Source organism: Sturnus vulgaris, chromosome 10, assembly GCF_052056855.1.
Source record: "Sturnus vulgaris isolate bStuVul1 chromosome 10, bStuVul1.hap1, whole genome shotgun sequence".
Lineage (NCBI taxonomy): Eukaryota > Metazoa > Chordata > Aves > Passeriformes > Sturnidae > Sturnus > Sturnus vulgaris.
In genome coordinates this window covers 24,425,221-24,450,907 of record NC_142252.1, presented here as the reverse complement: position 1 = coordinate 24,450,907, position 25,687 = coordinate 24,425,221, and the positions used below count along the sequence as shown (strand labels likewise).

The 25,687-nt window shown below is 47.2% G+C and overlaps 1 protein-coding gene across 2 annotated transcripts in view; it reads left to right on the top strand.

Moving 5' to 3' along the window:
• The first annotated feature begins 4,923 nt into the window (after positions 1-4,923).
• LEKR1 (leucine, glutamate and lysine rich 1) overlaps positions 4,924-25,687 on the top strand; it is a 35,568-nt gene continuing 14,804 nt past the window's right edge. Inside the window, exons 1-5 of one of the 2 annotated variants that reach the window (XM_088171102.1) lie at positions 4,924-5,104; positions 13,684-13,898; positions 17,771-17,890; positions 18,259-18,434; positions 20,309-20,494. In XM_088171102.1, the coding sequence (XP_088027228.1) occupies positions 5,057-5,104; positions 13,684-13,898; positions 17,771-17,890; positions 18,259-18,434; positions 20,309-20,494 (745 nt within the window). In that variant the 5' untranslated portion in view covers positions 4,924-5,056. Of the gene's footprint in view, positions 5,105-5,237; positions 5,370-13,683; positions 13,899-17,770; positions 17,891-18,258; positions 18,435-20,308; positions 20,495-25,687 lie in introns of those variants that run through there. The other variant, XM_088171103.1, reaches the window with a different exon arrangement.

Below are 25,687 nucleotides of genomic sequence, written 5' to 3'. Positions count from 1 at the left end.
TGCTGCTGTTTAAAAGTGTTTCAAAGGGGACAAAGAGGAGCCCAAGCAAAGCTCCAGAGCTGTGTCACCAGTAAATATCATAGCACAGTCTCAGGGCTTGCAAAGGCTCTCTCTCCTCACTGGTTCTTATTTCTATGGGTAATCCCATTGCCTTGGTTGTTGGCTGGGAGACCCAAGGGTTGTTTTTGCCTGCTGGATCTCAGAATGAAGCACACACACACTGATCTTGTCCCCTGGGTTCAAGTGAGCCCCACCATTCACCTTGGGATGCTCCATCCTCTAAACATCTCAGCTTCCTTCAGTTGTGTTTTCTTTTTATCTTTCCCTATTTTACAGTGACTCCACAGTTCCTTCATCACTGCCTGGAGTTTCTTCCAGTAGCTCACCAAGGCTGTAACATCTGTCTTGTTTCAGCCATCCTTGTCCCCTTCCAGTGGGGAGGGCTTTGTGTGCAGTTTCTGTTTTGGCAGGATTTTCAGGTTTGTTGTTTTTATTTTTTTAAAGCCAGCAGTAGAAACGTTTCCCTCCCTCCAGCTCCTGTGTTTAAATTAGGAAAGAGAAGATTTCTGGTGGCTGGGGGGAACAGGGAAGATTGATGGGGTTTCTGTGATCCCATGGGAGTTCCCTGGCAGGCTCCTGGAAAAGTGCTGAGTCCTGCACAGATGAACCTCACCCTCATGGTAACAGTTCTGTTTTGCCTGAGGAGCCACCAGGAGTGCCACCATCATTGTCATCCAGAAGCATTAGGAGATCTTTCAGATATGTCTTTGAATGCTGTAAAAATAGAAAACAAAACCTCCAACCCCTCTGCACCAGAGGGGTTGAGTTGGGATTGAGTTTTTATTTGGATGTTTTGACAGGAGAAGAGGAAACTGCCCCAAGCTGTGCCAGAGAAGGTTCAGGTCAGAAATCAGGAGGGATTTCTCCATGGAAAGGGTTTTTCAGCATTTGAAGGGGCTGCCCAGGGAGGTGTCCAAGGAATGTCTGGATGTGGCACTCAGGGCCCTGGGCTGGTGCCAATGTGGTATTTAGTCAGTCAAAGGTTGGACTCGATGACCCTGGAGATCTTTTCCAACTCTAAGGATTCTTTGATTCCTTCCCCACATCCCATCCTGCTGACTGGTCTGTGCCCTCTGTCCCTTCGTGCCCGTTCCCGACTGCCAGAGCTGCCTTTGTGCTCTGCATTCCCTCCTCATTCCAGCCCTGTATCTGTGACGCTTTTCCTGGCACCCTTCCCAACTCCTCTTGCTGCCAAGTCAGACTCAGTACAAGCGTCTTGTAGTCCTTTTCAAATCCTTTCCTATCGTGGCAAATAAACCCACTGTCCTCCACACACTCACTCCTGATATCATCCTTGACAGCTCTTCACTTCTGGCACTCAGCTGCTGCTTAATCATATGGTTTCTTTCTCTGAGTCACCTCGTGTGCTCTTGCAGCCAAGAGCTTGACTTTGATTTGGCAATGTCACGGCAGCAGCACATCCCTCGGGATGCCATTTCTGCCCCGCATGTCCCACTGCCACCAACACACCCTCGGTGCCCTGCTCTGGGCTGGCATCGGTGCCTCTGCAGAGTGGGGCCATTCCCTCCCCTCTGCCCTCCCCCAGCACCCTGCTCCACCCCACTTCTCCTGATTTTATCATTTCCCCGCTGCTTTGCAGAGTTTCTGTTCTTAGCACAGAGCGACCTGCCTGACCTTGACTCCCAGGTAGCCCTGGCGCTCAGATCCCTTCTCCAAACATCCTCCCACTGAGGCCCCTCTCCCCCCACGCTCCCGTCCTTGTGACATTTGCAAAGAGGGGGCAAGCGGAGCAAACCAAACAAATCCGGCAAATATCGCTGGGAAAGGGGAACCAACGCGATGTGCAGGGAGCACTGGGAATGACCTTGCTGCCTTCCGAGCCCTGTCCTTCCCCTGACCCCTCCTGCACTGCGGGCCCGGCACGGGACCCCCGCTGCTGCCCAAATCCCCTGTGTACCTACAGAGAGATAACCCAGCTCTGCTCCTCCCTAGGAAAACAACCGGAGCTTCCCAGAGGAGCTGTGTGCAGACAACGCTGCAAAACCGCTTCCCCGCGCCGCTCTTTGTACTGAACAAATGTAAGGGCAGCCTAAAGCCAGAGGACTGGGATAAAAGTTGGATTTCTCATTGTTCGGAGAATGCTGCAGGTGTGGACACACCTATTCACCCTCCCAGCCCCTCGGCCGGTCCCGCTTTGTGCGAAGAGGGTGTTGGTGTTTATTGCCTTTTTCCCCAGCTGCCCACACTGGCACGGACTTTGCTCCTCTGGGCTGGGATTTCTAAGCAGCGGGAGGCTTTCCACGTGTGTTTGAGAAGGTACAAAGCCTGCCGGAAAACAATGGAAATAGCTGCCTTATGACTGCTGCGTGTCACGCACTCGGTTCTTGCCCGTTCGTTTGTCCTTGGCGCTGCTCACGCCGCCTGGAACCCGATCCCGAGCGGTGCCAGGGCTGGCACGAACACGGCACCGTGCCATGGGCACAGACACACGGCCCCAGAGCCCGAGGCCTGGGCCAGAGGCTGCCCGATCTCCTGAGCCACCGTGGATGTGTGGAGAGGGCTGGGGGCTCCGTGAGGAGTGGGGGGTTTGTGAGGCTTTCCTGCTGGGAGGAAACAGCTGCTTCAGAGCTGAGTGCTGCTCCTGTGCTCTGCTTCCCACAGGACCCCTGGTGTGGGAGCATCCCGGCTGGCTCAGCATGGTTCTGCCAGGCTCTCCACACCTTCAGGACAGCGTCTCCCCTGATCCCCTCGGAAAGGCTCCCCTTAACCTTCCCAAAGGACAGGTTCCCTCTGTGCAAGCTCCCCTCAGCCCTCCAGGACTGGATCTCCTCATCCTCAGGCTCCCCTTTGTCCAATCTCTCTTCAGTCCCCAAGCACAGGATTGCCTCCATTTCCTCCAGGACTGAATCCCCTCACCTGCTCCTCCAGGACAGGCTCCCCTCAGCCTGGATCCCCTCAGAACACTCTGGGACAAGCTCCCCTCAATCTGGATCCCCTCAGAACCCTCTGGGACAAGCTCCCCAGCACAGGCTCCCCCTCAAACAGAAGGTCCCCAAGACTGGATCCCTTTATGTCCCTCTGCCCAAGCCGCCTTCAGCCCCTCCTCAGCGGATGCAGCAGCCTCGGTTCCCCCGTCCCTGCCTGCCTGCCTGCCTGCCTGCCTGCTGCGTGCTGCCGCCCGCCTTCCCCCCGCCCTGCCTCGCTCTCCCCCCGCTCGCCGCCCGCGGTGATCCGCGCTGAGCTCACGGCCGCGCCTCACGACACCCTGGCTCGGCACGTCAGCCCCGCCATCGCGTGAGAGCCGCCGCCCCCCCGCCCGCCGCCATCACGCACGGCGGGAACAGCTGCCGGCACGGCGCGGCCAGACCCCGCTCCCAGACCCCGCTCCCAGCCAAGGCGGGCCCTCGCCAGCTCCTATTAATGCACATCTTAATTAATGACCCCCGCGGGGGGCGAGCCGCCCTTCACACGCAACGCGCTCCCTCCCCCCCCCCCCCGGCCTCCTTGGCCCGCGCCTGGCGTGGAAGCACGAAGAGGTTAAAATGGAGGCGGGGGCGTGAGGCGGCTGCCAAGGCGGGATTAGCGAGGCTCGGAGCTCGGCACGCAACGCGGGACGGGGCACGGCGGCCACACGCGAGGTGACACGCGTGGCACCGCCGAGCAAAGCCGGGGGGAGGCGGGGGATAGCGGGCCCGGCCGGGAGCACCGTGCCCTCCGTCCATCCTCAGGCTTTGCAGCCCTCTGTAAATAGCACCTATTTTCCTTCCCCCCCCGCCCCAACCTCAGTATTTTACCCCCTTATGATGCAATTTTCTTTTTTTGTTTTTCCAATAAAGCTGATGTTTCTATCCCCTAAAATTCAGTGCTTTATTCAATCCAATCCCCCTTTCCTCCGCTGTTCAGCTCCCAGCCTTATTGATGCTTCACCTCAGAAATAAGTCCGTAAATTAAGGCCACCTCGTTTTTTTGCTGTGGCCTCTCCCCAGTTTTGTGCATGTTCCTCAATTATAGCTTTTGGGGGTGTATTGTTTTATATAAGGCTGTAGGGAATGTTTTGGGAACGTAGGAATTGCTTTGGAGATGTAGAAATTGCTTTGAGCAGATGATCCCTGCCGTATGATCAAAACCCAACAACTGGGTTTTGGAATAAACAGGAACCCACCAGCGCTGGAAAGAAGGGCAGAAAGTGGAATTAATCCCGCTGAAACTCCGAGTCTCGCTGCCAATCCTCCGCTGATTTATTTATTTTCGTGGCTGTGTGCGCTCCAGTGGGTCTCACCGGGCCCAGACGGTTCATGCCGAGGTTGAGCTCGTGCCTCGGCTGTGACACGCAGATGACCCGGCTGGCAGGGCTGGATTTGGGGTGGCAGGGACTAATTGGGGGTGTCAGGGGTGGCTTTGGGGTGTCACAGCCGAATTCGGGCTGGTAGAGCTGCATTAGGGGTGTCAGATGCAGATTTGAGGTGTCAGGAGGGGCTTTGGGTCTTCAGGGTTCAATTTGGGCTGTCAGGGCTGGCTGTCGGGGGGAGATGGTTTTGGGGTGTCAGTATAGAATTTGGGGAGGCAGGGCCAAGTCTGGGATGTCAGGGTTTGACTTTGGGCTACTGAGGGGTTTGGGGTGTCAGGGCCGAATTTGGGGTGTCAAGGCCCAATCTGTGGTGTCGGGGCTGGCTTCAAGGTATCAGGAAGGAATTTGGGGTATCAAGGTTTGGCTTTGGGGTGCCAAGGCCCAATTTGTGGTGTCAAGGTTTGGCTTTGGGGTGCCAAGGCCCAGTTTGGGATATCGGGGCTGTTTTTGGGGTGTCAAGGGGTTTTTTTTGGGGGGGTACATTAAACCCCGATGCTGCGCCGAGCCCGGGCCGCGCTCCCCTCGCCCCAGCGCCGTGACGCGCACGCGCCGTTGCCGCGGTTGCGGCGGCCGCCGCGCCCCCCCCGCCCCTTACGGGTCCCCCTTGCCGGGACCCCGGCGGGCCCTGAGCCCCGAGCCCCGAGCCCCGGCCGCTCCGGGACCCCCGAGCCCAGCCTGCGGGAGGCCATGGAGCGGCGCGGCCCCGTCCACGCGCTGCCCGAGGAGATCCGCAAGGTACGAGCTGTGGAAATGCCAAAGCGCAGCATTCGGAGCTCCCGCAGCACTTCGGGGATGTTGCACAGGCCTGTGAGCACGGGTGCATTATCTGTTCATTTCGGACCTGGGTTAGGTTGGGTGTTGGGTTTCCTCACTCTTTGTGCGCTGTAATTGCAGTAATTCTGTAGGAAGGCTGCAGAGGAACACCTGAGTCTGTGCCGGTGTTGCCACTGCAGGTGAGTCTCGGAGAACACCTCGCCCTGTGCCGGTGTTGTCACTGCAGGTGAGTCTCACATTTCCCTGTTGTGGCGTGTTTTGCTGCCGGCAGCTCGGAAGGACTGCAGAGCATGACATGTTCCAGAGGAGTATCAACACACACAGGGACGGAACATTCCCCTTCATCTCCCCCCTGTATTTGTGTGTTCTTTTGTTTGGCAGAGACATTATTGCCGGTGTTAAGAGTTCTGCTGTTTGTATGGCTCAGTTTAGGAGGAGGCTGCACTCAAGTGGAACACGAGTCACTTTTTGTAACGCTGTCAGGTTTTCACTCTGGCAGTACAACGCCCAGCTGTCCTCATTCATCGGTCTGCAGCTCATAATTGACGAGTCATTTAAAAGCTTTGTGTACTCAGCCTGGAGAAATTCTCCCTGGGTTAGGCCAGGAAACTGTTCAGGCAATTTCTGAGAAATAGAGGATGGGTAAGATAGACAAAGAAAAAGAATACTTAGCTTTAAAAAAAGAGGAAGGGAAGAAGCTGTGGGGCACTTTCAGACTCTTGTTTTGGTAGCAGGAAGGATCCCACTAAGTTTGTTTATTTAGCACTTAGTTTTTAAGTCCCAACGGGGTACAGTGGTGAGCAAAAATCAGTGTAAGCTTCTCACAGAAACAGTTGTACCAAACTGTTGGATGAGGGAATCCTCCTGGAGCTGGTTGCTGCTTAGAATTTCCTTTAATGACTTAAAGCTGCAGTTTGGTGGCACTTGAGCCTGTTTTGAGTTGGGATCGGTTCCTGAGGCAGTTCCTGCTCCATGTGCTAGGCACAAGGGGGGAGCAGCAGCCAGGGCAGGCACAGAAAAGCAGTGACATTAATTCTGTCAGCAGCAGTGTCAGTGGCTGCTGGTTGTTATTGAGCCAAGATCTTGGATTACAATAAGGAATACGCTGGTGCCAGTCGGGAACGGGGTGTGAGCATTCTGGGAATGGCATTAAACCCCACGTTCTTAGGAAAAATAAATAATTTTAAATTAATCCAATGCATCAATACAAAATCCATAATAACCTCCTTGTCACTTGTCAGATAGTGAGGGCTGTAATCGGGTAATAATAAGCAGAATAATATGAACAAAGGGATGTTACACAGAAATAATCTATTAATATATTAATAGTTTTAATATCTCAATAATAGGAATCACTTGTGAAACTTGGGTCTTCCTTGTCCCTCTGTCCAGGGCTGTTGAGGTTTCAGTTCTGAGCTGCAGGCTTTAAAAATAATGACGTGACTGATGGGAATTTAGAAAAGAGCACAAATAGTCAAGAGCTTTAAAATCTCATTTCTAAGAAAGGATGATGGAGCTGGGTTTGCTCATTCTGAGAAACACCCGTGGGCACAGTGAGTGCTGGGAGGTGGGGGTTCATTTCCAGGTGCAAATGAGTCTTTTCCTCACATTTCTGGATGCGTTGTGGAATTCTCCCAACTTTTCCCTCCAAGTGCAGGATGGCAATCTCTGGAGATCCCTCCAGCGCTGGGTACACGTTTAACAAAAAAAAATCCGGTGCAGGATTTCCAGGTGTGGATAGATTTCTGCTCCTGTCCCCTCCTCCTCGTGCCACGTGTGAGCTCCAAGGCAACGACAGCCCGGGATTTGGGATGAGAAAGTGTCGGGGTTTTACACATCCTGTGCTGCTGCTCATCTCCCCCTCGGCAGCACGGTTACAAGACACTACAAGTCATTCTCACAATTTCCTCCCCTTGTATCTTCTCTGCACACACGTCCTCGTTCCCTGCTCAGAGTTTACAGCCTCTCCTCTGGAATCTCTCCCGACACAGCCGAGCTGTGCTTTGCTCTGCCAGACAGAGCACACGTGTTCCCAAGATGGGTTTGTGCAAGGCTGAGGGAACACGTGGTGTGGAGGGAGCAGAAAACACAGAAGAAAGTTTCCCTGCATCCTCAGAACAAGCTCCTTGGAAAATCATAGCTTAGAGATAAGAAATGGCTTGGGAAATGACGAATACAAAAGGAATTTAGCTTCCCCCCCTTTGGAAGACCCTCTTATCTATCTTCAATATTAGTGGTTCATTTGGTTTTTAGTATCCATAGGCCAGCTTTGAATGTGAAATCCCTCAGGGATTGGTCAGAAAGTAGAATTCCCTTGGTAATTGGTGCAAATTGTAAAACCCTGCAAAGATATAAAACCCCCTGTAAAACAACAGCCGTGGGTATATGTAGATAGGATGCCTCCATAGAATAAACCATGGATTTGTGCCTCTCTGCATATGCTGGTTTCTTTTCCCTGCTGGTCTGAGAGCTCCCCATGAGCCAGAATTCCATCTGGGCAAGGCTCAGGAATTTGCTCAGTCACTGAGGGCTGTGAAAGCAGCATCAGGGATCCCAAAGGGACCCCAAAAACCCCAACCAGTGACAACGTGGGACCGGAGAGATATTCCCTTGCCAGGTGCTGCTTTGGGATGGATGGATGCTGGAATTTGGGTTGTGGTGTTCATGAGGGAATCCAGGAGCTGCCTCACAGGGCAGGGTGCAGAGCTCTCGTTGTTCCGCTCCTTGATTTTATTTCCTTTTACAAGATTTATATTTATTTTGTAAGATTGTTTTACAGGAAGTTTTAGTCTGGAGGGAAGGGGATTTCTCAGCATTGTGTTAAGGGAATGATACACCTGAAGGGACTTGGGTTCTTCGTGTTCTGATTAATTTTGCCTCAGAGAACTGTGTAAAAACTTTTACATGTCCCTGCTTTCTTCTCTCTCTCATTCTTTCTTCTTTCCCAACACCTTCATTGCAAGATGGGTGCTAAATGAAAAAAATAAAATCAACAGGTGAATAAAACATCCACATGTCCATTATTAAAATTTATAGTATTCTTTTGTATTTATAGTTGCATACTTCTTGGAAACTAATTGTTAGTAAAGATGGAAATCGCTGGCTTTTAATGCATATTTTTAATATATTTACATAGAGTTTCTGCAATCAAACTCAGCCTGAGAGATGTCACAGAGCCCAGCAGGGTACAGAAGGCAGTTAGTGTTTCCTTGACTCCAATGTCATGGATGTGTATTTTTGGAGACTTCTGGTTTTGTTGCTTGGTTAATGTTTTATTTTGGTTTAATTTTTCCTCAAGGCTTTAATATTTCACCATGGTAGTTGTTTGTTGCCAGTGGTAGATTAATCTTTTTTTTGTGCCTGTGGACTTTAATTACAGTTCTGTGGAAGTGGAAGGAAGTAGAAGGGAAGAAGAAGGGAAGATGCAGCTTTGCACTGAGGATCTCCCTGAAACAGGAAACAGAACAGCAACAGAACACAAACAAAGTTCTATTTAATTTCATATTTTATTAAAAAAAACCCCCAAACTTTGTCACCATAAATAATAAAGTTTATAGGGCCAAAATACTCTTAGAGATTAAGAGTGAGAGAACTCTGAGGAGCTGAAGAGCTGAGGCTGGGCCGGAACTCTGAGGCTGTTCCCCATGAGGACAGAACGTCCTGTGGTGTCTCCAGAGTATCGTGTTCACCACAAGTAGCAAATGGGTACTGGGTGCCTCCCAGTGTGCTATAGATTGGGACAGTATGGGCTCTGTATGAGCACATCACGTCAGCTTTCCCTTTTCTTGCTCTCTGTGAAGCCAGGCTTGGGGTTTTCTTAGAAAAGCTTCTGGAACACAAAGTTCCAGCTGTGGTTGGGAGCCCACGAGCCTGGCCTGTCCACCAGGACAGCACAGCTCTGTGTTTGGGACGTGCTGCGTTGGCACCAGCAGATAAAATTCCAATTTGTGCCCTCCAGATAATAGAGGTAGAATGGCAGAGCCCTTCTCAGCATCCTGCTGAATTCTCCTGGAGGTGATGTCCCCAGGCTGCTGCAGTGCCCACAGAGGTTTTCAGCACTTGGCTGTGGAATTTGTGATGTTTGGGTGGTGTTGGGGTGTCAGGCTCCTGCTCTGGAGTGTTCTGAGAGCCTGGGGAGTGCTCTGGAAATGGGAGAAAATCCTGGAATGGTTTGGGTTGGAAGGGACCCCAAAGTCCCATGGGCAGGGACACCTTCCACTGTCCCAGGTGGCTCCAGCCTGGCTGTGGCCACTTCCAGGGCTTGTACCCAGAGGGTTCAGTCTGTCCAGTAAGGGACACTCCACACCCTCTCTAGGTGCTAGAGCCAAGCTTTTCTCATCACACAGGGCTGCATTCTCTATATCCAAAGTTTCCTCACCAAACCAGGGTTGGATTCACTACAGTCAAAGTTTCTCACCTTTCTACAACCGGTGTTGTGCAGCTTGGAACTGGAGGGACTGGAATCTCCTCACCTGCCACCCAGCAGGGCTGCAGCCAGGAGGGGCTTCCTGGCAGTCACACCTGGGGATGCAGAGAGTCCCTCAGGCAAAGGGCAAAGGTCTGCTGAACAATGGGCTAAATCATCCTTTGCTCGGTGTGTTTAGTCAGGAGGTTCTTTGTTGGGTGAGGTCTCAGCTGGAGCGTGCTGTGACACATGCCAAGGAAGCTGGGCAGCTCAGGAAGGGCTGCTGGCCCCGTGTGAGGCTGCCAGCATTCATTATTCTGCTTTCCTCCAGGCAAAAATGGCTTCAGCTACCTGAACTCCCGGTGTTATTTCCTGTCGTGACACAGGGATTATCCCAGGGCATGTTTTGAATGGAGCAACCTTCTGGTTTTACTCCCAGCCTGTTTCTGCACTGTTCGTGTGTTCAAAGCAAGCACGGGGATTTTTATTTTGCAACTGTGATTTTATGGGCAGGGAGCAAATAATGATGTGAACAGCGTGGCTCAGCAGTACCATCTGTGTTGCTTTGGGGTAGATGCTGACTGAAAACTTGGCTCATAATACACTTTGTTTCTTTTAAAAGAAGTGCAGTTTCTACTGAGACTTTTAGAAATCTTTCTTTGACTAAAGCAAATCTCAATCTCAATCTGGTATCTCCTCGTTTTGCATTTACATCAAAAGACTCCCCTTTCTTCCTCAAAAAGCAATGGTGTGGTTTGAGTCATCATTTGTTTTTGTGCAATAGGGATTGACTCGTGTGTCAGAAGAGGGACAGACAGGATGAGAGACATGAAAATAATGTGGGAGAGGAGTGAAACAAAAAAGAAAGTAAAATTGAGTAATAAGGTAGAATAAATCAACATAGAGAAATAATTTAAGACCACCCAGCTGCAGCATAAGGATTTTTTTTTTCTTGATTTTTATGTATTCAGCTACAATTTTAATTCGGACAAATACAAAATTTTTTGGTTTTGACCAATCCTTGCTGAAGGAATCTCAGTCCTGACAGATGCACCAGGGGAGCAAGAGCTGTGGACCAAGGAGCACAGGGTGTTGTGAGGAATTTCCTGTGGAAAGGGCTGTCCAGGCTGGGCAGTGGTGGGGTCCCCATCCCTGCAGGGATTTAACAGCCCTGGGCATGTGGCAGCTGGGGGCTGGTGCCACTCAATGGTGTTGGGGAGCTTTTCCAACCTGAGCAATTTTTGGGTTCTGTGATGAGTGATGCATGTGCTGGATGCTGGAATATCAAAGCCCTGCCAAAGGAGAGAGGAGCTCCCTCTTCTCACGGGGACCCAGCTCTCCATCGTGGGGTGTTTGTGGGTAGAATGTGAAATTCCAGAGGAGAGGTCTGGTGGTGCACGAGCTGACACACCCTGGGCTTATTTGGTCAAGTTCAAGTGGGACAAATTTCCTGTCTCATCATTCAAAAGGCTAAGAATGGTGCAGACCACCGATTTATTTATTTATTTTTTTTTTTTCTTAGAACTTATGCTCTACAGATGAAACTGAGTCAGACAGATGTAATTTGAGTGATTATCCCTCTTGGCTCAGTCCTCCCCTTGCCTTGGTAGCTAAAGAAATCTTTGTAACCAGGGGATAATATTTCCTTCCAAAATCAACTGCAGAGTGGAAACTGTTCCCCCAGATGCTTTACAGCATCTGTGCATCACAACTGCAGCTCTAAGTCTTATGGATAAACATCTTCCCAGATCAAACACTTTGTCCTCAGCAAAGTTGTTTTTTTAATTCCTGATTGATTTTTTCTTTTCACTGTTTGTCCTCAGGACGTGCCAGTCCCCTTTCCACTCAGAGCTCTGATAGTTTCCTTTTCTATTCCTTCCAAACTGTTTTTCCCCTAATTTTTTTCTGCTTTGAGTTTAAGGTGACAACAGTGTTTTTATCAAATGGAAACAGTGAAATGTGGAATCTGAAACCATCAATTTGTATTTAGTACACATCCTTAATGGTTACTCAGCAATCTCACTGTTCCAGAAAAAGTAATTTGTGAGCATGAGAACTGATGACAGTTTGTTTCCTACACATTTTGTGTAATGGTTGGTCAACTTTGGTGTCTAAGAGACAACCAAAAAAAGTCTAGGGGAGCTTTTCTTCTGGAAAGACCATTTATTTATAAGCTACCAGGGGGATGGATGGGATATTGGAATTCCTGGGTCAGATGGGATCTTGGGCAGGAATTGTTCCCTGGCAGGGTGGGCAGGGCTGGCACAGGGTGCCCAGAGCAGCTGTGGCTGCCCCTGGATCCCTGGCAGTGCCCAAGGCCAGGCTGGACATTGGGACAGTGGGAGGTGTCCCTGCCATGGCAGGGGTGACACTGGATGGGCTTTAAGGTCCCTCCCAACCCAAACCCTTCTGTGATTCCACGAGAGAGGATTTAGGATGGGAAATGAGGGCAGTGCCTTCCTTGCTCCACTCCCTTTCATGTGGCTCCTGTTGATTTTCCAGGTACACTGGGCAGATGTGCAGGGTTTAAATTATCTGTGCTTGGCATCCCTCAACGTGTGCCAAATCCATTCCTGGTGTCAGGGAACTGTTCCATATATTAAGGTGGATATTTGGGAGCTTATTGCAGTGCTGGCAGAGTAATTATTAATGTGCAGTGCAAGGTCCTGATTTACACAGAATTTCCTATTCTGTGATTTTTTGACTCTGTAGCAAATACTGTAAAAATCCAACCTGATCAGAAATCCTCCCAGATTTTCGCTTCACCTGAGGAATGGATGGGAAGGAGAGCAGGACCCATTTCCAACTGAGCCCAGGCAGAGAATATTTATTGTTCTATGACTTCATTTATTTTGAAATTCAGTAACAAAACTGACGTTGAAAACGAAGACGTTTTGGTACTTGCACAAACCCTTTTCAGTTCAGGCCCCTGGGGATTCTGTCTTGTTTTTGGTGGGAGAAGCAGTGCAAGTTCTCAGCTGTGTGTGTGAGCAGCAGCAGTGGCTGTGCTGCTCTGTGTCCTCGCTGTGATCAGCCCCTCCTGTGCTCCCTGCACAGCTCATTTTGTCCTTTATCACTGCACTCATTCCAGTGCTCTGGAACTTCGGGTTGCTTCTCCTGAAGAACAGTTTCAGGTTTCCAAGCACAGACTGCAGCTGCCAGGAAAAATAAATTTGCATTTTCAGCTCCCTCAGAGCAGCTGTAACCAGGGTTTTTTTTTTAACTGAGGTAAAATTAAGAAATGGGGAAATAAAGCATGTCCAGGGCATCATGAAACACCAGTCAAGCTGTATTTAAACTGCTAAAAGTTGTTGTATGAGTCTTTAATTTATAATGTTTGAAAGCTCGTTTCTTTCTGTTTATCCCAATGTCTCAAAACATCTTTTTTTTTTCTTCTTCTGTAAAGCAAAGTTTCTTAATTGGACTTAAACTGTTTGAGCAGGTGTTTGTGTGTTCCCTGCTTCAAGGTTAATAACCAGATCAGTTGGCAAAGTCTGTTTGCCAATGTAATAAATGAATTATTTCCATTGGATGTGTGTTACATGTTCTGTGTTGTGTAATCAGCCCCGAGTCTTTCATCCCTGGCAAAGGGGTTCCAGATTCCACAGCACGCCAGTGGCACAGGCTCCACATCTGCACCAGTCAGGAATTATTTTTGTGAAGATTGTGGATTACATCACTTAATTCCCTCTCCCTCATCTTGCCTCCTTCACTTGGATACGAGTTGTTGGAAAGGCACAGAAATATCATTGATCTGGCACGGGCCATCCCAGCTTCATTAATGGAATAGCTTTATAGAGCACAGCATTTCATTTTCAATGAATACATCCAACCTGACTCAGAAATTAGCATTTCAGTGGGAGTTCCCACATATCAAATTCCAGAGCTGATGTATCTTGGGAAGTTGCCTGGAAGGGAAAATGCTGCTCTAGCTGAACTTCATTTTGCTAATGACGATTTTTGTCTTTATTTGTTAAAGCAATAACATCATCTGATCTTAAATGTTCCAGAGCAGCAAATGGTTGAAATATTTTGGATTTATTATTATTTCTTAGTGTCACTGAGGGTTTTTTTTTTTTTTTTTTAGTTGAACCTGTTTCTTACAGACAAGCTGAAGCATTTTCTCTGTTTGTAGATGCCCCGGGACCAGACAGTGTGCAAATACTGCGGGGTCAGCTACCTGACACTCCACGAGTTTAAGGTGATGGAAGACAAAGTCAAAGCAATGGAGAAGGAGATTAAAGTTTATAAAGGATGTCTAGAACGGGAGCAGAGGCTTCAGGCAGAGTTGCAGGCTCTTCACCACGACCTGGAGCGCTGCCGGGCTGAGAGTGAATCCAAAACAGAAAGGTCAGAGCTCCTCCTCTCCTCTGGTCATGTCTCGTGTGTGTGTGCCGGGAACTTCAGCCCAGAGCAGCTTCAAACACAAATAACATTTGTCTTTCTTTCCTCACGTAGCCCCTGGACACTGCAATGCTTCATTGAAATCATCTTTCATAGTGTCCTTTTGGAAGCAGGGTGAGAATTCCTGAGCAGTGAATGGAATATGTGGAAGGTGAAGGAAAGAGGGATTTCCCCTGCACACACTCCCAAAGGGAAATGATGAATGTTTCATCTGATCATCTTGTCATAAATCTCTAATATTCCAAATGCAATTCCACAGGTCTGAAATTCGGGCTGACTGTCTCACTGTACCCTGGGAAAGAATTCCCAGAGTTCTGCCCTGGGAATCTCAGGATTCCCTCTCTGCAGGGCTGGTACAGAACCCTAAAACAATGAGGAACATTTTAGGAACTGCCAGGGGCATTTTGCTTCACAAACAGGAGGATTCAAATCCTTACAGGCCCCATTAAAGGGGGAGTTTTGTACCTTAAGAACTCCAGTAATTAATGATGGATCTCAGAGCCACATTTGGATTTTCAGGGCACAACTAGGACCTTCAAGTGTGTTCTTTCAGCTCATACTTACAGGGTTTGTTCCTTTTCCATGCACATATTTTGGAATCTATTGTTACATTCCATTAATTGATTACAGTAGGACTGTAAATAATTGATATTTCTAGTCAATTAATAAAAGATACTTCATAAAAATGCAGCTTGCTCAGGTTTGCTACTGATGGATTGAGGCCACCAGAAACTCCTGGGTAATTTTTTGCTCATCTGACTCCATCAGACAGAAGGATGAGGTTCTAATTTTAATTCTTAGCTCAGTTTGATTTTTGGGATTCCCAGGAGGGATATTTCTTGTGTGCCTGCCTCACATCAAGGGATCTAGAGCTGAAGGTGCTCTTGAGATTGGACTGAAATGCTTTGGAAACCTGATTTTTTTTTTTGGAGAATCACTCAAATACTGTTAAAAATGTAACTTAATTAATGGATTTAGTTTGGCTTTTGCTTGCTAATATTACTAATAAAAGATTAATTTTAGAGCACAAGTTCCCCCAAAAATGAAAAAAAATGCATTTATCTTGTAAATTACTCATAACGTTTCTTGAAATAGCTTTTTCATTTAAATTTAACATCTTCCACCCCCCCCCCCCCCCCCTTTTCCCAATATTTCATCTTTTCTGTGGTTTCATATCTATTTTTAAAGCTTGTTTGCTCCTTGTCCCTTTAATGACCCTGGGTGGCAGCTCTGGTGGCAGAATCCAGTGTGTGAGCAAATGCACTGACAGCACATTCTTCTTGCTGGGGATCATTTACCAGAGCTAAACTTTAAATTTTCATCGAGCTGACTTTTTGTAGTAAAGCTGGAACAGTTAATAAAATTTTTATCTCTGCACTTTTCCCCCCTAAGGCTCCATTTGATTTAAAAGCTGCTGAAATCAAGTGGAATACTTGCAGTAGGTTTCCATTCCAGCCATAAATCAACCCCTGTGCCTTGTTTAGGAACTTGGCTGAATATTCCTTATTTTCTCCTTGCTGTCCTGGGCCTCTCTGACTACCTTGTGCTGTGCTATCAATATTCAACTTCCTGGGGCTGACAAATCACTGCTCCCACAAGCCAAACATGCCTTTTTCTTACTTTTATCTCTGCTAGAAGAAGGGATTGAATCTCTCTTATCAGTTGCAGGCTGTTTCAGTTTTCTGTTCCCTCTAGGTTCAGGTTTGTACCTGTGGTTAACCTTGAAAGCCACCTGGGACTTTACTTGTCCTTAGTTACCTTTTTTTGGGATCCTGGCAGGAGGAGGGCAATGAACTGCACTGATCCCACTCAGCTATTCAACTTCAATCTGCGTTAAAATCACTTCAGTCTTGATAATTAATTGAGTTATTATTAATTTAATTAGCAAAATTCTTGCTGCATCCAGTGTAGGAAATGTAAAAAGAGATGTAAATGATGTTGAAGGTCTCCTCAAGTGCCACATCCACACATGTCTTGAACACTTCCAGGGGTGGTGACTTCACCACTTTGTGAACTGAAAATGAGCAGCTCCTTGCTGTGAAATGAAAGTGAGCAGCTCCCAACCTTTCATGGCAGTGAAAGCACCGGGGTGGAGCTGGGTTTGGACAGAGTGTCCCAGTTCCCTGTGTGCCTCCTGTCCCTGCTGGCAGTGCCAGCGCTGCTCCATCCCACTGGGATCCCTGTCCATGGAGTGCAGGGATTCTCTGTGTGCTGTGAAACTCAGCCTTCAGTGCCCTGGAGCAGGAAATTGGGGACAATGAGGGTGCTGGCAGCTCCTGCTGGGTTTTCTCGTGCTGCTCCTGAGCGTGTCCTGACTCCCCTCCCACTCGGGGCAGGATTGCCCCTGTGCTCCCCAGGAACACGAGCCTGGCACAGGGGATGGGATCAGTGTGTTCCCCTCATTCTCCAAATGCCACCTTGTACCGAGCCACTGCACTCACTGCACTTCTCCCCAAAATACCGTGTTTATTTTGTTTCCTCCTGATGGGATCCGTGGAGTGGAACTGCCCTGCCTTTTCCAGGGTTCTTTTGTGTGTGACTGAGCAGGACATGCTGGAAATATCCCTTTAATGTCAGCTCTGGAATGGAAAGAGGAAGAAAACGTGCCTCTCCTTGTTTACCAGTTTCTTTTTAATCCAAAAGATTTTCCAATACTACCCGTTCTAGAACAAGAATGGAAAATGAGCATCTGGCTGTCCCTGGCTCCCAGAGTTTAGATTTGTTATTGGTCAGTGATTAATCACTGGGTTGTTTTTTTTTTTTTCCTCATCTGCAAACGTGGTTTTTAATTCCTGTAGCTATTTAGGGAATGGACATTTCCTTGTGAGTGACAACAGTTCTGCTCCCAACTACAATCCAACAGATTTAATCTCTCCCTTCCTGCTCTCCACCTCCTGGAAATTTGCAGGCAGCAATGGGTAAAATTTCCTAAAAGGGTAATGCCAGGAATGTCTTCATTTCTTTTGTTCCAGGGATCACAATTACTCCCCCAAAATTTGCTTTTTAACCCCCAGATGTTCAGTTCAGATTTTTTTCAGAACTCTGCAGATCCAGGTTTCTTAATTAGGACTAATATTTTTTTAAATGTGCATTTTGATGCTGATCTGTGTAATAATAGTAACAAATGCACTGTCATAGTTGGGTTTAATTTTTTATATATTTTCAGTATAACTCATTCTCATTTTCTTCTGCTGCTTAAAATTGAAGCCAAGGCTGATGTAGTGCTTCTGCCAGCCTTTGGTTTTGTACAATACTTGTCTATTCAAATATTATTTATTTACTTGTGACAATGAGTCACCAGCAGACAAATAGATCATTTTCTCTGTGTGAACAGTAAGTGTTGAAAGCTTAAACAGGGGCTGGTTTTTAACAGTTGCTTGTCACTGGAGTTGTATTTTTTGGGGGCTGGAAGGCTGCTTTAGGATGGTTATCTACAGAAAACAGCTGGGGCTGATGTGCTGGGTGGGATTGTTCCTCACATGTACCACAGGAAGGGAATTGGATTCAGCTCTTTTATCCCTGTGCAGTTCCATTCATTTCCTGACAATTATGGGAGCAAGTGCTGAATTGTTGAAAGAGCAGAGTTAAAACTGTGTTTATTTCCACTGGAATGGCTGTGCCTGAAAAACAAACTGGTGCTGTAAAGGAAAGTTCCCAAAGTGAATGTTAGAGGTGAAGAACACCTTGGGGGGATGGTTCTGGATGGTTCTGGGGGTGTTTGCTGTGGCCAGCACAGAACTGGCTGAAAAAAGCTGAAACCAAAGCTGGGGGTTGATTATTGGTACAAACAATTCTGATTATTTTATTTATGTCTACAGGATAAAAGCCTTGACAGTGGAACTTAAAACCAAGCAGGAGGAGATGAAAACTGTGAAAGCTGATTTGCAATATTTCCAGGAGGAGAAGGAAGCTGCCTACAAACAGTCACAGGTGCTCAGGTGAGAACCCAAAAAGAAATGCTCTGTTTCCTACATAAATATTATTTATAAAGATTCACCATAAACCTAGGCATTTTAACGTGATTACTCTGATTTCTCAATTAAAATTATTATACAATTTCCTCTACAGGATTTTGTTCGTGAAACAAACCCAGTTTTCTTCATTGATGCATAAAAGCTCAAAACATTTAGATGGGGAAACTAATTATCCATATATTCAATACACAGCACATTTCATACACTAAATTATTTTAACCCAACACAGTATAAATTATCAGATAATGGGAATGTAGTTGTCAAGCTTGGTCTAATTCCCAAATTTTATTTATAATTTTTAAAGTACATCTGGTATATTTTCTTTCTTGCAGAACTACCTTGGAACATCATTGCTCCACTCTGAACAAGGCTGTCTCACTGTTCCCTTTCATTAGGAGTGAATTAGACAGCATTAAAGAGGTCATCTCCACCAACCTGGAGAACTTTGCTGCCATGAAGGAAGAAATTTTTCAGCAAATAAAAGCCGTGAGCAAAGAAGCTCTGACAGGTAAAGCATCCTGCAACCATTCTGGGCAAGAGGAAAAAAAAGGATCCTGCGGGGTGATGGTGCAGCATCCTTGTGGGGGCTGCTGGAGCATCCTGCAGTGTCCCCCCAGACCGGGCAGGCTGCTCCCCTTCCCCTGCAGCAAACCCCAGGCAGCAGCAGCAGCTCTGTCCCCTCTGCATTTCTGAGTGACAACAAACTCTGCCAAATGCAGCCTCCCTTATGTGAGCCTGCCAGGGGTGACTCCCGTGGGCCCCTGGCTGCTCCCTGCTCCCACAGGGGTGGCTTTCAGGGACAGGGGACGAGGCCCCACCCTGGGTTTGTTCCCAGTGCCGTTTTTGCTGTGCCTCACCTGAGATTGGTTTCAGTGAAAAGAGTGTGCAGTGGTGCACTGACAGGCTGCCCAGCTGGCCCTCTGCCCACTTTTATGGCTTTAAAGGCCTTCAGAAATGATACTCAGACATATTCATTTCCTAGTAGTTGTGCAGTGTGGATGAGCTGCTGTTTCATTTGAATCACAAAATCACAGAAACCACAGGGATCAAGTCCATGCACAGGCCAACCCAAAGATCCCATTGTTGACCAAATTAACCTCTGGGGGTGAGTTTGATCAGGGCTTTGAGGGCATCAGTTTGATCAGGGCTGAGGGATGTGCATCTCCCACCTCCCTCTGTCCCTGTGAGCTGCAGTGAAACCTGTGTGCCTGGAGCAGCTCAGGATTCCTGGAGCAGCTCAGGATTCCTGGAGCAGCTCAGGAGCCCTGGAGCAGCTCAGGATTCCTGGAGCAGCTCAGGAGCCCTGGAGCAGCTCAGGAGCCCTGGAGCAGCTCAGGATTCCTGGAGCAGCTCAGGAACCCTGGAGCAGCTCAGGATTCCTGGAGCAGCTCAGGATTCCTGGAGCAGCTCAGGAACCCTGGAGCAGCTCAGGAGCCCTGGAGCAGCTCAGGAGCCCTGGAGCAGCTCAGGATTCCTGGAGCAGCTCAGGATTCCTGGAGCAGCTCAGGAGCCCTGGAGCAGCTCAGGATTCCTGGAGCAGCTCAGGAACCCTGGAGCAGTTCAGGATTCCTGGAGCAGCTCAGGATTCCTGGAGCAGCTCAGGATTCCTGGAGCAGCTCAGGATTCCTGGAGCAGCTCAGGAACCCTGGAGCAGCTCAGGAGCCCTGGAGCAGTTCAGGATTCCTGGAGCAGCTCAGGAACCCTGGAGCTGTTCCCCACAGCAGCTGGGCTGTGTTTCCTGGGCCGTGAGCAGTGAATTCCTCAATGATTGAATTGTTCCCACTGAGAAGGGCTCTGGGGCAGCTGTGCCTGGAGAGGCAGGAGCCCAGACAGACTGAGCCAGCAGCAGCAGGGAGCTGGGAGCCCTGGGCCACAAAAGGCTCCCAAAGGGCTCCTGCCTGCTGGAAATGTGTGCCCAGAACATCCCTCCCCAACCTGCACTCCTGGAGGAACAGGGAACTGAAGTGTCAGTGTCCACAGGATTCCTCTCTGCCTGGCTCATCCCCTGCCTGCTGAGGGCTGAAGGGAATGGCAGCTGCTGTCCCTGCACACATCTTCAGCCTCAGAGGGATCCACACATTCCAGAGCTTCTTTTCTGGAGTATTCCCTGTTCTAGTTGTTGTAGGACTCCAGATACACAGAGGATCTGTGTGGAAGCAGGAGTGGAGCCTTTCTTACACCCCTCATCCAACATTTCCCACTTCAGTCTAGTGCCACACCAGCAATATCACACCCATCCTCAGATCCAGCTTTCTACATCGAAACTATTTAGCCCCACTTATTTTTGTTGGCCTGCGAGTTCCATTTAAAAGCTTTGATATTCTTGTTCACGATTAACACATAAATAACAGCAGCCTGCACAGATTTGTTTTGCCTCCTCAGAAATCCCCAAACTGAACCAAAGATTGGCAAAATCTCAGCGGGAGAACGAGTGTCTGCAGGAGAAGGTCAGACACCTCACTGGGGTGGCTGACACAGTGGAGCTGAAAACTCAGCAGCTCCAAACTTCCCTGCAGCAGGGGAGCGAGCTCCAGAGTCGCTGCCGTGAGCTGCAGAAGGAAACTTTGGGTAAGAGAAGATTTTATCCTTTCTAACAAAAATTCAAAGAGGGGAGGGGAAAAAAAAAAGCGGTTTTTTTAAAGAACCAAAGTTGTGGTTGTTACTGTGAAAAGACTCCCCAGGCCTGAATTAAAGGTGGGTGTTGTGCAGTCAGCAGGAGGAAATGTCATTGCAGAGAGTCTGGAGCCCTGCTGGGAGCACCAGGCAGCTGATGGGGAGGGCAAGGAAAGAAAAAGAAGAAAATAATGAAGGTGGTGGAATACAATCCTGCTGTTAATTGTCCATCTTAAGCAGAACATCAGGCTCTGAGGGTAAAATTCAAAGGATTGGTGTCATTTTGAGTGCAGGACCAGGAAAGATTGAAAAGCAGGCCAGGCCCTTTCGTCTGAGTCATTAAACATGAGACTCTAATGATCCACCCTTGATGGTGTCTCAGGAAGCAGAGAATGCTCTTGTAAAGGGTGAGAGCAGTGACAGCACTTGAAATGACACCCTGGGAGCTCTGTGCAGACAGAAAGTCACTGCAAAAGGATTATCGATGTTGGTATCTCTTGGATCTCTTTTCTCCTGCATTCACAGCTCTGGCTCAGAGGTGTTTGAAGACCTTGGAGCACATTTGAGGTTGTGCTGTTCCAGGCAGGGTTTGGAGTGCCCAGGCTGGCACAGCAGTGCCCATCTGTGACCTCCTGAAAGGTCACTGAGGGAGAACTTCAGTGGCCCTTCAGTAGCTGTGAAAACACCAAATGTGAGACCCCCATCCCTGAGTGACCAACCCCTGGTGCTGAGGATGGGCACAATAATATCTATTAATAGTGAATTGGTTCATTTTTATAACAACACTGTTAAAAAGCTCCAGCAAAGACATCTTGTGTCTTTGTAGAAATAATCAGGAGCAGTGGACATAAAATCCCATCAGATGATCTCTCACACTCTGAAATCCATGGGTTAGCATCAGAACATCCAACATTTGTGTTTATTTATGCTGATAGGAAAACTGCCCTTAGCTGAGTTCCTTTTTCCCCCTCTCTTTGCTCCAGAGGTTGCTGCAAACGAGTTCAGGTTTCTCCATGAACGTTGCAAACAAACACTTTCATTTTCAGCTTTGTCCTCCCTTTAACTCCATGCAGAATTGCCTTGTTCTTTCCTTAAAAGAGAAATTTTTGCAGTCTCTATTTTACTAGTTTTTTTAAAGGTTGTTCAATGTGTTCTGTATTTTTGGGAGGCCTGCATGGCTTCTTGGATCTTCTGAAAAGCTGAATTTGCTTCCCTAAATTGGCATGTTGCATCAGCCCATCACAGTTAATTATCACAGAATCCTGGAGTGGTTTGGATTGGGAGGGACCTTAAAGCTCATCCATTTCCACCCCTGCCATGGGCAGGGACACCTCCCACTGTCCCAGGGTGAAAATGTGCAGGGAAATATAAAACAACAGAGATTTTATAGAGAAAACACAGCTAAAACATCATCTATAGAATTCATACAGAATATTAGGACCCTGCAAAATCTTAATGGTGAGTAAAAAAATACCCTCTAAGCTGCTTGATGTTTTATGTGAGACATTTAAAAATTTATTAATAAAAATGTAGCAGTCACTTGCTAATAAATGAGTTATTAAGAAGCAGTCAAACGTTTGATGTGGGTATCCAGAAGGAGGTTTCAAGGCAGGAAAGCTGCTGGCTCAGGCATTTGGATTCCCCCCCTTCCTGAATGGATCAGTAAAACACAAATCCAGGAGGATTTGAAGGGCTCTGGCTCTAGGGGACATTGCTGGATTGGGGTAATAAACCCAGTTAATGCACTGCTGATAAAAATGGTTCTCTTTGAAATACCAAACAGGAATTTTTTAATTTTTTTTTTCATGAAACAAACATTAAATATGAAATGAGGTTGCCATTGTGTTAAAATAAATGAGTGGGAATAAACAACATCAGTTCCAGGGAGTGGATTTGCCCTGTCCAAGGTCGGGGTGTGGAAATCCTGAGTGTCCATGCTTTGGGGGGAACTTGGGGTTTTGCTTTATTTTCCTTTTTTCCCTCTCACAAACTACTCCAAAGTCCCTCTTTGGTACTGAAAGAATTTGACACTCCAGAAATAATTAAAACTGCCAGGATTTGTGTTTTCCATCTTTGTAAAGGATTTTCCTTTCTGCAGCCAATATTTTGAGCATTCTTCTGTTGCATATTTCTCAGAGAAATATTTCATTATTATTTCACATCACATTTGCATTTGCAGGAGCAGGCACCAAGCAGTTGTTTCTGCTGTTGCTTTTTGTTCTGTGACTTTCTCAGGATTCCCTTTGTAGGGGATTTGTGGGATCAGTTGATTGCTGGCTTCAAGCCCTTTTCACCTCACCCAACATTGGAGGGAGGTGACAAATCTTGACAAATGCTCAACGCAGGGTAAGGTCTGCTGGATAATTGTCTAATCAATCAGACTCCCCAAATCAAAAATTAATAATGATGATGTGTCTGTGTTCTTAGTGCTGGGAGCAGCAGGGCTGCAGTAGCACAAGCTCCTAAAACATTTCTGCTTTCATTTTATTACCAGCTAAATCCTTTCCTTAATCACAGATAAAGAATCTTTTTTTCTTCCCCAAAGTCCTTGTGGTTTGTCTTTAGCTCATGACAGCTCTGGCCTTGCTCTTCATGGGTTCAAATTGCTGGCCATGCTCCCAAAATCCGAATTTTCAGTCTTTTTACTGCTCCTGCTCCGTTGGCTACTTCAGCTCCAAATCGAAACTTGGTGGCATGAGGAGGCTGATGAGAGATGATGGAAAACTGGAGGAGCTGAGGAGGGGAAGGGTATTGTTATAAATACATGACATGTTGTTGGCTTTTTGCAAATATTAAGATAAATGCTATATGTGTAGTGTTGAAATAGCTTTTCTGTACAAATACGTTTTTTTTCTTTTCTTCTTTCTCTTCTAATAACAAAAGTTAAACATAAATTTTGTTTTAAATAGTGTGCTTAAACTACCTGCTTAGTTGAAATAACAAGCTGTAAACGTGTAATGAAAACTTTGCAGCTAACACAACAATTATCAACCCTCACCGGCTCCAAAAAGCCAAAACCACCACCCAAATTAAAAAGTAATAAAAAAAAAAAAATTTAAAACCACAAGCCAAAAACCACGCATACTCTAAAAAGACAGACCCAAGGAGTGGCCATGCTAAACAGTTCCCAAAAAAAGTTTGACTATAGATAAAAAACTATGAATATGCAGCAGGTTGATGTATTGTAAAATGTATTTAAAGGGCATTTCCAAAGTAACATGCCAAGCCCTTTTAACCCTTTGCTTTCTGTTTATCTCCTATTGTCTTTTTAATGAAACCTTTTCAATTTTACCAAAACAGCGAAGAGTGTTTTTCACAGTAGCACTGCTCCTGGAAAATGAGGTTTTTTTCATCTCCTCGAGTGTCTTTAATGGCACTTTAAGGACCACTTTGAAGAGCTTTGCAAATGCAAAGGGGGGACAGTTTCCTACAGTTTTAGGTGGGCTGCAGTTCAGACAGCCCCTATTCATTCAGTGCTGTTGAAATGTATTTTTGATGAATTCCAGCTGCCGGGGAAGGCTGGGGAGTGCAGGGCTGCTCTTGGAGCAGGGAGTGACAAGGCAATGGCTCATTGGAGCTTTTCAGCACAGCAATCCATGGAAAACAATCCCAGCTCCCTGCCACGAGGGGCTGTGATGACACAAGGGTCACACTTTGCTCTTGAGGAAAAGCAGAATCCAGGTTCTCCTCTGGAGCCAGGCTGGGAGAGCTGGGAATGTTCCCCTGGAGAGGAGAAGGATCCAGGGAGAGCTCAGAGAGGGACTGGGGACAAGGCATGGAGGGACAGGACCCAGGGAATGGAGAGAGGGCAGGGATGGGTGGGATTTTGGGAATTGGGAATTCCCAGATTTGCTGTGGCTGGCCCCTGGCAGTGTCCCAGGCCAGGCTGTGACAATGGGAGGTGTCCACCCCTGAGGTTTAATGTCCCTCCCAACCCAAACCATAATTCTGTATTAAAGGATGTGTCTTTATTTTATTTTGTTTTGTCTGCTTGGCCTAAACACTGAGGGAAATTATCCCCAAAGAAAAATTCAGGTCAGAATCTCCATTTTTTTTCCTCTTCAGTTTTCCCAGCCAATAAGTAAGGACAGTATTTCAAAGCAATTTTAATGTGTAAGAGAAGCAGGTCTGTAAGAATTTTGACACATCCAATTAGCTTGGCTTCAAACAGGCAGGAATACAGGCAGAAAATTCAGAATTTACACCCAGTCCTTTGATGCTGGAGTGTGAACTCTGGCCATGGTTGAGCAAATCCAATCCTCTGAGTGCAGACGTGCTTGTAGTGTGTCACTGGGGGAGTGGGAGGGGAGCAGGCTTTGCCAAAAGGACATTTTTTTTTTCCTTATTTAAAGATTTTTAAGGTCTTGGAGATTGTCATGTTTACATGGTTGCAGTTGTTGGTTTATTCTGTTGAGGCTGCCCTTGGTTTGTGCCACTCACAACTATTTAGAATTATTTAGAATTATTTAGAATTATTTAGAATTATTCAGAATCTGGTCCCTTTTGCTACTTTTTCTCTGCTGGTTTTCTATATGAAGATGAAAGAGTGAAGCAGAAAACCCAGTCTGGCAGTGGTCAGCAGCATCTGCTGGGGGAGATAAGCCCCAGTCACTCCTGTCCTGGCACATCCTCCCAGTTCCTGGCAGCTTTGAGTGATTTGGACACTTCCTGATGGCACTGGTGAGGTGTCCAGAAAGGATTTAAATCTGGAGTCCATCCCTGGGCTCCTTCCAGACTTCTGTGAGTCACAAATTAAAAGAAGGACTTTCTTGTGTAGACAAAAAAAAAAAAAAAAAAGAAATTATCTTAGAGAGCACAGTATATGAACTATTATAAATACAAATAATTAGTTGTGTTCTGAGCAGGGACTTGGGGTGTTACTTCACTTCTTTGGTCTCCTTAGAAACATGAGGCAACGTTTTCCTGCTCTGACACTGTCATTTTTTCGTGGATGTATTTCATATTTCTCACAGATTGTCTGCTATGCTCTTTAAATAAGTGTGCTGGAAACTATCTGTGTTAAGTGTACATCTGAATTTGCCTGGAATTAGTGTTCTGAGAAAAATTCAATATTTTTGCCCCCTTTGACACAGCTCACTGGCCAAATTCAGGGCTCGTACAGGGAGCAGTTATTAAGTAACTTTTAAA